Here is a 13,483-nt window from a genome sequence, read left to right as displayed (position 1 = left end):
GGTTAGCTGGCAAAAACTTAGCGATTTTTAAGAGCAGTTATCCTAGATTTGGAGCCTTCATTTAAATGGACATACTCCCTGCAGAGTATTTTTGTTTTGGTGAATCTATGTTCTCTGAGAGTGAACAGCTTGGATGGAAACTTTCCAGTTGGTTTTACTTGAAACCCTCTTACCAAATTTTTTGATCCCCTCCATCATGAGGGTTTGTTTTACATTTCAAAAGCTGAAACAACACTAACAATGGTACCGTTGAAGTTGTTGTAAAAGATTTGTTTGCTACAGTTAAATTAAATTAGTAAATATTATTTAAGTCATTATTTCTCAGAAGAAAAAGGGAAAGAAGATATGTAAGTAATTAAGCCTATAATCAATACTTAAGCCTATAATAAATATGCGCCTTTCTGTAATACTTGATGTGTGACCCTGTTCTGAACAGAGAGGTTGGACTAGATGATCTCCAGAGATGCCTTCCAATCTCAACTGTCTGATAGTGTGAATAGCATGCTTTCATGCTCCTATGAGTGTGGACCAGCTTAAAAAAAACACAGCACCCTGTAGTTTCAGAAATAAAATCAAAATTTTCATCAGTTTGCAAGGGTCTTAAGAGCTTTGTGGTTGAGCTATGCAGAGAAAATCTGTTTCTTTAAGATATTTTAATAGGTGAATTTTATGAATGCAATTGTCTGATGTGCTGCAATTTTCTCATAATGATTTTTGGTTTTCTGATTGGGTATTGTAGGTTCAGCTGATCCTGTACACCTACCTATCTACTGAGTTCATTGGCACAGTTAACATATATGGTGCAATCCGACGGGTTGGGACAGTTCTTTTGGTCATGCACACCCTGAAGTATTATTACTGGGTGGTAAATCCTCAGAATCGCAGTGGTATAACTCCCAAGGGCATGGGTATGTATTCATTTCTACCCTTACAAACTGATGCTTGTTTTTAAAAAAATGTTGTATACAATGTATAGAATAGGAATATAAATGTTCCGTAAAGAATTTTATTTTAATGTGGTGTGTTCACTGTAACAGTTTGAGCAGTGTGCTTTTGTCCATAGGATATTCTTGAGAGCTTTTTTTCAGAAACTAATAGAAACTTTTGTCAGAAGTCACATCCTCTGTCACCAAAGACCTACATGAATTAATAATAGATAGAACTGATCAGAGGTAGGGTTTTGAAAATGTAGACCTGTGCCTGGGAATGTGGTCTCTTTATGGAGCTTGTTCAAGTACTGGACAGGCTTTAAGTGCTTGTAAGATTTATTGATAATAACAGTATAGCTGAAAACAGGCATACAGAGTCTCTCTGACAGGCGTAGGGATCTGAACTTGTTGGAAAACTGCTTAATAAGCATATTTAATCCAGACAGTGAACTCAGGGCAAAAAAAGTAATAAGAAATTTAGAACAGATGTTTAGTACTTGTCATTGACACAGGACAAGAATACTGACCCTAAGAAAAAAAAGCAACAGGAATAGCTGCTTGACTTAGAAATCCAGTACTGTAAAAGGAACTGGGAGAAGTGAAATGTGCACCAGCATAACATAAACATGTGCAGATGGAACTGGCACAGATAAGGGAGTTAATTTTTTTTGGAAGAATGGCTTTACAGCTCTTCTAGTTGTTGTTCTGTGTTTTATGGGGTTGGGCACACAGCCTTGGCAAAGGGAGAAGAACTTATATCTCTACTCTCTCCTGCAATGAAGAAAGGCTCTGAAATTTCAGAGAGAGAAGCAGGCTTGTGAAAGAGAGCTAGATGTGCTGGGAGTGAGTGCTTCTTACAGGTGTCCAACTTCCTGTCACTAACTTCTCGAAAAGGGCTACGAGGATGATGAGGGGACTGGAACATCTCCCCTACGAGGAGAGGTTGAGGGAACTGGGCTTGTTCAGCCTGAAGAAGAGAAGGCTGCGAGGGGACCTTATAAATGCTTACAAATATCTGAAGGGTGGGTGTCAGGAGGATGGGGCCAAGCTCTTTTCAGTGGTGCCCAGTGACAGGACAAGGGGCAATGGGCACAAACTGAGGCACAGGAAGTTCCGTCTGAACATGAGGAAGAACTTCTTCCCTCTGAGGGTGATGGAGCACTGGAACAGGCTGCCCAGGGAGGTTGTGGAGTCTCCTCCTCTGGAGATATTCAAGACCCACCTGGACAAGGTCCTGTGCAGCCTACTGTAGGTGCCCCTGCTTCGGCAGGGGGGTTGGACTAGATGACCCACAGAGGTCCCTTCCAACCCCTACTATTCTGTGATTCTGTGATTCTGTGAAATGACCAACCCTTCCTGTTAGAAGGTTGCAAAGATCGTTTTGTAGTCTTTTGCATCCTGTAAGGAGCAAAGCATGTGTGCTTTCTCCTTTCTTTTTAGTGAAGGCATGAATTTACTTAGTTTCTGAACTAACTTACTGAGCCTGAGGCAAGCGTATGTGTAGGATAGTCTTATTAATACAGTTTAATGGCTTATTTTGACTAGACCAGTCTGTATTGACAATAACTATTCTTAAACTAAAAATGCTTGTGGGCCTGTACTGTATAAAACCAGACTTGTATGATCACTTGCATTTGCTAGTTGATTTGCTTTTCCCTGATGATTAAGTTCATAAGAACTGAAACTATGAGCAAATGTAAAAACTATCCCTAGAAATGTATTTGCAAGACTTCATTTGCTTTCTGTGTGAAAACTTCTACTTGACTTTGACATTTGGTTGCACCTGTTATTTTAACCTTGCCTCTCCTGGGAGTTGCTCAGTGTTTGAGTATTTAAAATGTTTCAGTGAAAGTCTGCTTTACACAAGAATGGCAGAAGCAAGTCCTTTTCACTTTGAGTTAACAAATTAAGCCTTTGACTTTCAAGGTAATCTTTATATATAGCATTCTAAGATTGATTTTTGTTGTGTATATAACCAATGTGTAATAATGGCAGGTAGTTGTTCTTTGAGCTTTAGCAGAAGAACTTCAAAAACAGTAGTAAACTGTGAAAGTTTACTGCCCTGATCTAGTGGAAGGTGTCCCTGGCCATGGCAGGGGGGTTGGAACTAGGTGATCTTTAAGGTCCCTCCCAACCCAAACCATTCTATGATTCTATGAAAAATTTGATACCTGGAAATTCTGACATAAAAGTTCTCGTATCAGTCTTATTCGTTGCAGGAAGTTGGTTCATAGACACTGCAAGGAAGTGGTACAGTAATAAAAATAATTTAGAGGAGTTTAGAAAACTGTATTTAATAAAAGCCTCAGTAGAAACTTGCTGGCATTTTGCTAATATACAGTGATAATACATGTTACTATTTTGTAGTCTGAAATGGAGGAAAGATAATTTACTTAGAATTGTGCCCTCTTCACCCAGAAAATGCCTTTTATTTTTCTTTATGTGAAAATACAAACTATGCTAATAACAACTGTAAATTTGCATTGCATGTATCTACTTTTGTTTTTTTGTAGATGGGCCACGGCCCACTCAAAAAGAGATTTTATCTCTGCGAGCATTCTTGTTGATGTTCATTAAACAGCTAGTGATGAAGGTAGGATAACTTTAAATTATGATAGGATATCTAAATTTCCTTTCATAAAGAAATGTACTTTAATATAGCATTTCTTTCTAAGCATGTTGTCTTTTGTAAACAAAGAAGTAAATAGAAATACCATGTAAAAGTGCATGTTTCAGTTGCGGCTCTTGCCACAGACAGCAGTGCTAAAGATGCATTTTTCTCCATTTGAAGCTGTTTTTATCAAAATCAGAGGTGTTAAATCACTAACTATAGAAATTTTTACTACTGGGAAAATAAGTATTACATTGCGTGATTTGTTACTGACAAGAACAATATCACCTGCATCAGAAGAAGTGCTTAAACGCTAAAGAGCAGTATTTGACATTGTATGCTGTGGGCCAGTGGGACAGAGGAGGATAAGACAGACACTATCAATAAGTTTCGCAACTGTTAGCCATAAGAATACTGAAATTCAGCAGTTCTGCTGCTTATAGACTCTTCTTAACCTTTCCGATTGTAAGCTCTAATTTCTCTCTTCTCTTCATTCTGTAGGCTGTCTTTTCTCTGTTTGAATCTAGCTCCCTTTTCCCCTCTTTCTCTCTGTTGCTAAGGGACCAGTATGCTCTCTGTGCTGCTCCCCTTAGCCCCAGCAGCATGGAAGAACAACTAGCAGAAAAGTTCTGCTCTTGACTCTCATACTCTTTCTTTAAATTGGATGTTCTACAATTGAAGTATCAAGGACACTTTAGCTATCAAACTCTGAAAGATTGTCATTAAATTTTAGCTTCATTTTTATTTATTTATTTTTAAAATTTCTGTCATATTTATAACTTGGGCAGTTTTGGATAAAGTTTCACAGGGACAGTAAAAAACATGTCCATCATAAATGGTTTATTCTTCTGCAAATTTTCTATTTGTACACAGTAGTGCAAAATCTTTTCAGGAAATGAGAGACTTGCTTTAAAAAATAAAAGCCCTAGAAATGAAGACCCCTTCCCTCATCCTGTTCTTAGAAGCTGTTTTTTGTTTATTTTATTTTCACCAAAAAGACCTCAAGGTGTATTCCTGACAAAGACGCCATAAAAGATCTAAATTTCTGCAAAGTGGATAGCAACTGAAAATAGGATTCTGTAGTGGAAAATAAGAAGCAAACTCAGCTCTAGGCATAGCTAGCAGGCTTATAATTAAACATCCAGGTCTACTTTTGAACTCTCTTTGCCACCTTAATTTAAGTCTTCTATTAATAGGAAGCTCTTAGTTCAAGTTAACTGTGTCATTTAACATGTGTTACTCTATCAATTTCATGTTCTATATTACTGTCTAGCTTATTTTTATGCCTGTATTGGAGTTGTCTTAATGCACTTTTATAAACCTTCAGTGGGTATTTTTTTCTGGGGGAGGAAGCTACCTTGCAACTATGAAGCTATTATAGTACCAAGTGAAAACAAATTTGTCTTGTAGGACTTGCTCTGTATATAACCATGGCTAGTAATAATGCTTTTTTGGGAACAGTACTTTTGTACTTGAAAGATGATAGTTAAAACCTGATTGTTTTTAAAGGACTATGGAATAAAAGAAGATGAATTGCAGGCTATCCTCAATTATCTGCTCACTATACATGAGGTAATTTTTAATTTGCTGGATGTGCGCGGGGGAGAGAGGTACTACTTTTGCTGTTTGTGACCACCAAATATTTGAATATTTTCAAATATTACATTCTTTATGCCACAAGATGGCTCTGTAGAGGAAGTAGCAAACATTGTCCAACTCTTTAGTGTAGTGTACTGAATTGCCAATATTCTTGCAGTGATTTAAGGACTATGTTAAATGTTAGATTGAAGTTCATTAAGCCAGGAAGTCAAAATCGTTTCTTATGTTGTTCTGCAAACCGATTTACCAAGTGGAAAAACAGATGGTGAGACTGACTTTAAAAAAAAGACAAAACCTTGTTTTATGCTGCATAAGTAGTATTTTTTGTTTAGTTTCTTTTCTCCTTTTAATTTTGCTTCTTAAATAAAGCAATAACATTGAAAACATGCATTAAAAATAAAGTTGTATGTTAATGGCATCTAAGAGAAGCATATAAACTTAATTGGGAGAAAACGTTGGTTACCACTGATACATCTGCATCTCCATATTTTAGCACCAGGAAAAGGCACTTTATGCCAGATGCAACATCAAAGACAAGGGAAATTGGGACATAAATCTAACTGATCCCATCTCTGTAAGGGTGCTTGAAATGGGTAAAATAAGGAATTAATTGAACTTCAAGCAGTATGGATTTTTTTTCTTTTTTTGTTTACACTTTTTTTCCTTTTATTCTCTGTGCTGGTTACTACTACTTGGTAGTACCATGATCAATCAACTTAAGTCATTCTACTTTGTATGGAGATGTAAAAAAATAAGATTCTTGGTAACATGTAAGAATAAACCAAAATAGCAGAAGCCTTATATAGCCTTCAGATGAGGAGGTGATATTTTAACTATCTTAGCAGTTTGCATGGTCAAGTCTGAAAGATCCATGAATGCTGAATGCCACAGAATTGGGTATCTACTTGTAAATTCAGAAAAACATCAACAAAAGAAGTAAAATTCAGCCTTCACATAGGGCTCATTCATCAGTAATAGCATCTGTAATGTAAGCTAATAATATCGCCAGGTGAACACAGTTGTTCGAGGGGTGTAAAACTGGTTTTCTAAGAGAGAAATAATCAGAATAGTCGTAAGTGTTGGAAAGTGGTTTTTTTTTTAATAAGCTTTCATTTTAATACCACAAAAAATGGGGAAAGACGACAGTTGCATTTTGCTACTTCGTAGGTTATTTTTAGTTGTAATTAACTTCGAACAAATTAATAAACTCTAGTTTAGAGTGCTTTAGACTAATAGTATGGAAAACTTTACTGAGCAGCTTGAATTACCCATTTTAAATGTCTGTGGCAGGTGGTGGTATTTATTTTTTTCCTGGGGTGGACATTTGTTAGTAGAGATTTTGTGTTGAACACCACCCTGTGCCCTAGAAAATGTGCAGCAGTTGATTTCTAGCTCTTGTGCTGTAAAAGAGGGGAAACAGATGAACATGTGTGTGGAAGGAAAGAGCATAGTAGAATAGTCTATTCCCTGTCAAAGGCTTACATCCCAGACACAGATGTGTCACTTTTCACTCTAAAAAATAAAGAGGTTTTTTTTGTAATATTTTCTCATGCACTTGTCTTCCAGATCTATAGCTCAATTGTTTTGGCCCTTAGTTTACTGTTACTCTCCAGATCATTTTGAAACGTTTCGTAGTGGTTCTTTTTAACCAAAACAATATTCTACTGTACATGCATTTTTAATTCAAATTTGTAACTTTTATTCAACAGGATGACAATCTAATGGATGTCTTGCAATTACTTGTTGCTCTGATGTCAGAGCATCCCAGTTCTATGATCCCTGCTTTTGACCAAAGGAATGGATTACAGTAAGTTTGAGTTTTGTAAGTGGGCAAAAGGAAATGGTATTTTGACCATACTGTTGCTTGCTAGAATTCCCGTGAAATCAGAAAGGTCCTGATCAGTGTATGTGTTGCAGTCTTGGACTCCTCATCTTGGGAGATTTTTGTGTCAAGGTGTTCTTTTGACAAGAGGTGATTTGGAATTTAGTATCAATGAGGTCGTTTGTGGTTTTTTTAGTGTCTCCAAGCTGCCAGTCACGCTTAAACAGGCAGTGATCAATTTGAGTTAGTCTGTAAATTGATGTTGTCTTCATTTACTAGTGCTTAGTATTTAACCTCCCATTCTTACATACATTTTAGAACTGAAAGTAGACTAAGAAAAATTGGTTCAGATTTCTTCTGATGTTTGTTAGCTTTCTTTCCTTTTTTTATAACATGTAGAGCATTATGGGACTTTTGCAGAAGAAACCTTTTATTTGTTTTAACGTAGCGCTTTGTGGTATGGATTGTTCACAAGATCTTTTTCTCAACAAAAAGAAAATAATCTTTAACATTTGTGAGAAAAGTAGGGTTAACAGCAAATTCTACTAACAGTAAAAGCACAAGAGAAGATCTGCTAGAAGACGATGAAGTTATGACTCTGATTTTGTGTTGTGGCTCTGAGGGTGGTCACGCTATTGAATTTTTCTAATTTAAAATGAACCTGCCTGGGCAGAGTGGGTAAAAAATTGGAACAGGCAAACAAATGTAAGAAATATTCGTAGAAGGGTATGTGGAATAGTAATTCTCTCGCTGTGTAAAGGCAGAGTCTCATTTCATACATTTTGTTGCACCTATTGGTTAACCCCTATTTATACATATATCTTTTTCAGTTACCCTTTCTCAAGAGACAGTATTCAGGCACATTAGTAATTGCTTTCTCCCCTTTTAGTGCTAGGCTGATTTTATTTTTTTTTTCCCATTTTCTTCAGCTTTGACTTCATTTGTATGGTAATGTATTATGCTATGGAAAATAATAAAATCTCTAAATAATAAAGTATTTTGAATGTCATGTTGGGTCTCCAATGCGATATGTTTGTTTTTATTTAACAACTGACAGTAGACATTTTCCTTTTTATTCACTAGTATATGGACAAGTCAGTATGAATAGTGAGTCCACAGTGAGAAATCACTTTGTTTTCCTGTCTCAGTTGTTACATTCCTTGCTCCTGTATTGTCTCCAGTCACTTAACGGGTTGTTTGTATGCTTATTGATACATCTACTTTTTGCAATTAAAACACCATATTATTTTAATTTAAAAATAATTTTACAAAGATTTAAAAAACAGAGAGGAAACAGTCTAGGAGGTTCCTGGAGCGCGTAGGAAATAACTTCCTGACATAGCTGGCAAATGAGCCTACCAGGGGAGGTGCCTCTCTTGACCTGCTGTTTACAAATGGAGGAGGACTGGTGGGAGATGTGGTGGTCAGAGGCTGTCTTGGGCTTAGTGACCATGAAATGATAGAGTTCTTGACTCTTGGTGAAGTAAAGAGAGAGGTGAGCAAAATCACCACCATGGACTTAGAGGGCAGACTTTGGCCTGTTCAGGATGCTGGTTGAGAGTGTCTCCTGAGAGACAGTCCTGAAGGGCAAAGGGGTCCGGGAAGGCTGGACATTCTTCAAGGAGGAGGACAGGAGCAGGCTGTCCCCATGTGCTGCAAGACCAACTGACGGGGAAGATGACCAGTCTGGCTGAACAGGGAGCTCTTGCTGGGACACAGGAAAAAAGGAGGGTCTACCACTTACGGAAGAAAGGGCAGGAGACTTGAGTAGTACAGGGGTCTCATTATGTTGTGCAGAGAGAAGACTAGAAAGGCAGAAGCCCAGCTAGAACTCAGTCTGGCTGCTGTTGTAAGGGATAACAAAAAATGTTTTTACAAATACCATAACAACAAAAAGAGAGCCAAGAAGAACCTCCATCCTTTACAGGATGCAGGGGGGAATATTGCCAACAAGGATGAGGAAAGAGCTGAGGTGCCGTAATGCCTTCTTTTCCTCAGTCTTTAGTAGTCAGTCTGGTTACTCCCAGGGTACTCAGCCCCCAGAGCTGGAAGGCAGAGATGGAGAGCAGAATAAAGCTCCCATAATCCATGAGGAAGCAGTTAACAACCTGCTGTGCCACCTGGACGCTCACAAGTCTGTGGGGCCAGATGGGATCCTCCCAAGAGTGCTGAGCGAACTAGCAGAGGAGCTGGCCAAGCCACTCTCCATCATCTGTCAGCAGTCCTGGGTAACAGGGGAGGTCCCAGATGACTGGAGGCTTGCCAGCGTGACACCCATCTACAGGAAGGGCCAGAAGGACGATCCTGGGAACTACAGGCCTGTCAGCCTGACCTTGATGCCGGTGAAGATTATGGAGCAGTTCATCTTGAGTGTGCTCACTGGGCATGGGTAGGACAACCAGGGGATCAGGCCCAGCCAGCATGGGTTCATGAAAGGCAAGTCCTGCTTGACCAGCCTGATCTGCTTGTATGACCAGGTGACCTGCCTGGTGGATGAGGGGAGGCTGTGGGTATTGTCTACCTGAACTTTAGTAAGGCCTTTGACACTGTTCCCCACAGCATTCTCCTAGAGAAACTGCTCATGGTTTAGATGGGTGTACTCTTCACTGGGTAAAAAACTGACTGGATGGCTGAGCGCAGAGAGTTGTGGTGAATGGAGTTAAATCCAGTTGGCAGCTGGTCACAAGTGGTGTCCCCCAGGGCTCAGTTTTGGGTCCAGTCTTGTTTAACATCTTTATCAGTGATCTAGATGAGGGGATTGAGTGTTCCCTCAGTAAGTTTGCAGATGACATCAGGCTGGGTGGGAGTGTCGATCTGCTTTGAGGGTAAGAAGGCTCTGCAGAGGGATCTGGACAGGCTGGAGCAATGAGCCGAGGCCAACTGTATGAGGTGCAACAAGGCCAAGTGCTGGGTCCTACACTGGGTTCACAACAGCCCCGTGCAATGCTACAGGCTTGGGGAAGAGTGGCTGGAAAGCCGCCTGGCAGAAAAGGACCTGGGGGTGTTGGTTGACAGCTGGCTGAACAGGAGCCAGCAGTGTGCCCAGGTGGCCCAGAAGGCCAACGGCATCCTGGCTTGTATCAGGAGTAGTGTGGCCAGCAGGAGTAGGGAGGTGATCATGCCCCTCTACTCAGCGCTGGTGAGGTTTCACCTCGAATACCCTGTGCAGTTTTGGGCCCCTCACTGCAGGAAAAGCATTGAGGTACTGCAGCATTTCCAGAGAAGGGCAACGAAGCTGGTGAAGGGCCTAGAGAACAAGTCCTATGAGGAGCAGCTGAGGGAACTGGGGTTGTTTGGTCTGGAGAAGAGGAGGCTGAGGGGGGACCTTATTGCTCTCTACAACTACCTGAAAGGAGGTTGTAGTGAGGCGGGTGTTGGTCTCCCAAGTAACTAGCGATAGGATGAGAGGCAATGGCCTCAAGTTGTGTCAGGGGAGGTTTAGGTTGGATATTAGGAAAAATGTCTTTACTGAAAGAGTGGTCAGGCATTGGAACAGGCTGCCCAGGGGAGTGGAGTCCCCATCCATGGAGGCGTTCAAAAAACCTGTAGAGGCAGCACTTCAGGACATAGTTTAGCAGGCATGGTGGTGTTGGGTTGATGGTTGGACTTGATGATCTTAAAGGTCTTTTCCAATTTTAATGATTCTATATATGGAGTTTTTTACTAATTGGATTTTTAAAAGTAATCAATCTACTGAAGAGATAAGTGTAAGAAGATTTTTTTTTTTCCTGTGCAGTGAGGTAACCCTCATACTGTTTTCTTAAGACAAGCAGGGAAATGGATTATATTGCTTGAATGAACATTGTATTGTGGGCTTGCTCGTTTCTTTGATTCTACAGTTGCTGTGGCTGCAGCTTTCTCCAGGAGAACTTATTTGTTATAGATAATAGTTTTTTAATTACTCCTGAGTTTTCACTTAAATTCTAGTAAATATCTAGATTTTTTTTTTGTCTTAGTTTAGGTGTCCTCGGTAATATTTTTAGGTATGTAAAAGTGAAGGAATATATAACTAGTGATGGGTACTCAGTTGTCTATAGATAAGACCCAAAAACTTGAGTAAGTCCTTTGAACTCTTTACAAGTGGCTAATCTGAAATGTGGTATTGTAACATAGGATATTTTTTGTAAGACTCAGAATCACTGAAATTAGGTGATTGTGGTTTTTTTTTTTCCTTTCTCCTAACAAAGTGATACAAATTTCCTCAAAAATTTACTTACAATAGATTCACAGTAAAGGCTTAGTACTGTGCCTTCTGTTCTAATATAATTTCATAGAACATTAGGGAATTAAGCTGTTTTTTTTTTCAGAGAGAGCTTAGTAGTCTGTGTAATTATAAGCTAAATCATATTTCACAGATTCAAAGAGCTGTCCAATACTGTGAACCATAGCCCAACTAAAATCAGATAGTGACGTGGTCGTAAGCACTTTACTGTCTAAGAAGTAAGCAGTGAATGAAATTAGATTAGCTCTTCTGGAAGATTTACAAGAATCAAAAACTTGCATTTGTTATTCTTCACATTGAGAGAAGGCCAATATTAGAATTCTTCAGTGTCTAAATAAACTTCATTTAATAAAAGATTAGGCTTTAATGTACTGCAAATAAATGTTTGAGAAGTTGAGATTAAATATGAGTCTGATTTCCTTTGATTTGGAGACTGGAAGGCATAGATAAATGTGATGAGATCTGTGCAGTATTACAGATTGAATTGGTAATGTTAAATATACTTGAGGTTACTGGACACCTCCCACCATAAGACTCTACTTCCAATTATTTATTAGTTTACCAGACTTTCATCAGCTACATTGACACTGCCCTTGCTGTGTCTGTTACACATTTGGCAAAACTTCAGCTAAAACTGTTCAGCTAGTTAAGTCTAGTACTTTGCTACAGACATCCCCTTCCTCCCTTTGTCTTTCTTCTTAAACCTTAGTGGGGAATCATAAGTGGGTGTAGAGCACAGTAAGGAGGTGAAGAGCAGAAACCAATGTAGGTGAGATGAGAAGAATGTCACCTGACTTGGTGTCTTCCTCTAGCCCTCCTGTGGGAGCAACGGTACGCACAGATGTAAAATATTAGTACTAGTAATAAATCCCCCTCCGTACATGGCTATTCCTGTCCAGCCACATTTATGCTAAAACAATTGCTTGCTTAGTTTTGTGGATAAAATATCAGATTAAGACAGTTGTCAATACAGGAATTGCAGCAGCCTTCCACAGCATGTTTCATGTATCAATCACTTGCGAGATATTTAAATTTGATAAAAAAAAAATTCTAAATGTAATTGTTAAAATGTGAAATCACAAACTATTCTGCCGTTAACAAACATCATGCTGTTTTTTTGTAGTCTTATTAATAGTCATTCCTTTAAAATTAGGCTCAGATACAAATTTATTTGCAGTCTACTGCAGTTAATTTGTCATTCCAAAAACTGCTGTGTATTTCAATTATTTTAGGAAGCCTTGTGTTTTCTCTGCTTAGGGTTGTCTACAAGCTTCTAGCAGCACAAAGTGAAGGCATCAGGGTGCAAGCTCTGAAAGTGATGGGATATTTCTTAAAGCATCTTGCTCCAAAGTAAGTACTGGTTTAGGTCTTAAAACACCCCACCTCCCAAGAAGGAAAAAAGAAAGGTAATGAAAGGTAATGACACATACATGCGATATTATTTTGTGTATACATTATTTGGAGTGTATGTACACACATTTGTATGTAAAGTAAAAAAAGCTATATTGGAGATTAATCACTACATATGCTTTGCTGAATAGGAGCTACTGTTCTTCAAGTACCCTTCAATTTGTTTGTCATTAATAAATTTCTGGTATGGTGGAGTTACTTGTTATTGGCAACTACTGTCCAGGCATTATCACTTGCTTACCAAGTTCATTTAATACTTACTTCCACTACAACTGCCTGCTTTATAAAGCGGTCTTTTTGCATAATTCTGCTGAAATTGGTAGCAAGAACTAGACTGGTGAGATTGACCCCTGTGTTACTTACTGAGAACTAGATTTAATATGTCTCAAGTTGGCTGTAATGGGAGGTAGCTTTTGGGATTGCTGTCCATGGTTGTAGTTTTGAGTGAAATGAGAACAAAGATGCCCTTTCCTTGGTCTTTATCAAGATATGCCTAAGGGTGTGTTGCAGCTTTTTGGACCCATGTGTGAGTGGACCGCGTTTATGGAAGGAAATTAGGTGTCTTCTGTCTGTCTTCAAAGAATGACTCATCCTTTCAGCATTTGAGTCCTTGCCCTTTTCCTTAACCAAAAGTCAAAGGCTTAAGGAGCAAAAAAGAACAAGACGTTTCCAGTGATTTCATATTTATTGAGGCACACTTTTTAAACTCTTTTTTTTTCCCCCTAAAGCAAGTTGAAGATGCAAGTTTATTTTATTTTTCTGTATTATTTTAGGAGAAAAGCTGAAGTCATGCTTGGACATGGATTGTTCTCCTTGTTGGCTGAAAGGCTGATGCTTCAGACAAGCTTAATCACCATGACCACATACAATGTCCTATTTGAGGTATTAAT

The 13,483-nt window shown here is 38.8% G+C and overlaps 1 protein-coding gene across 5 annotated transcripts in view; it reads left to right on the top strand.

Moving 5' to 3' along the window:
* Nucleotides 1-13,483, top strand: part of LRBA (LPS responsive beige-like anchor protein) — a 423,407-nt gene that overhangs the window by 57,377 nt on the left and 352,547 nt on the right. For all 5 annotated transcript variants that reach the window (XM_075421117.1, XM_075421115.1, XM_075421113.1 and 2 more), the window contains exons 14-19: nucleotides 740-908; nucleotides 3,443-3,522; nucleotides 5,050-5,112; nucleotides 6,849-6,946; nucleotides 12,441-12,533; nucleotides 13,367-13,475. In XM_075421117.1, coding sequence (XP_075277232.1) covers nucleotides 740-908; nucleotides 3,443-3,522; nucleotides 5,050-5,112; nucleotides 6,849-6,946; nucleotides 12,441-12,533; nucleotides 13,367-13,475 — 612 coding nt within the window. The remainder of the gene's footprint in view (nucleotides 1-739; nucleotides 909-3,442; nucleotides 3,523-5,049; nucleotides 5,113-6,848; nucleotides 6,947-12,440; nucleotides 12,534-13,366; nucleotides 13,476-13,483) is intronic.

The sequence above is a fragment of the Opisthocomus hoazin genome, chromosome 5 (genome assembly GCF_030867145.1).
Source record: "Opisthocomus hoazin isolate bOpiHoa1 chromosome 5, bOpiHoa1.hap1, whole genome shotgun sequence".
NCBI lineage: Eukaryota > Metazoa > Chordata > Aves > Opisthocomiformes > Opisthocomidae > Opisthocomus > Opisthocomus hoazin.
The sequence above is the reverse complement of the archived record's forward strand: the minus strand, read 5'-3'. Positions and strand labels throughout refer to the sequence as shown.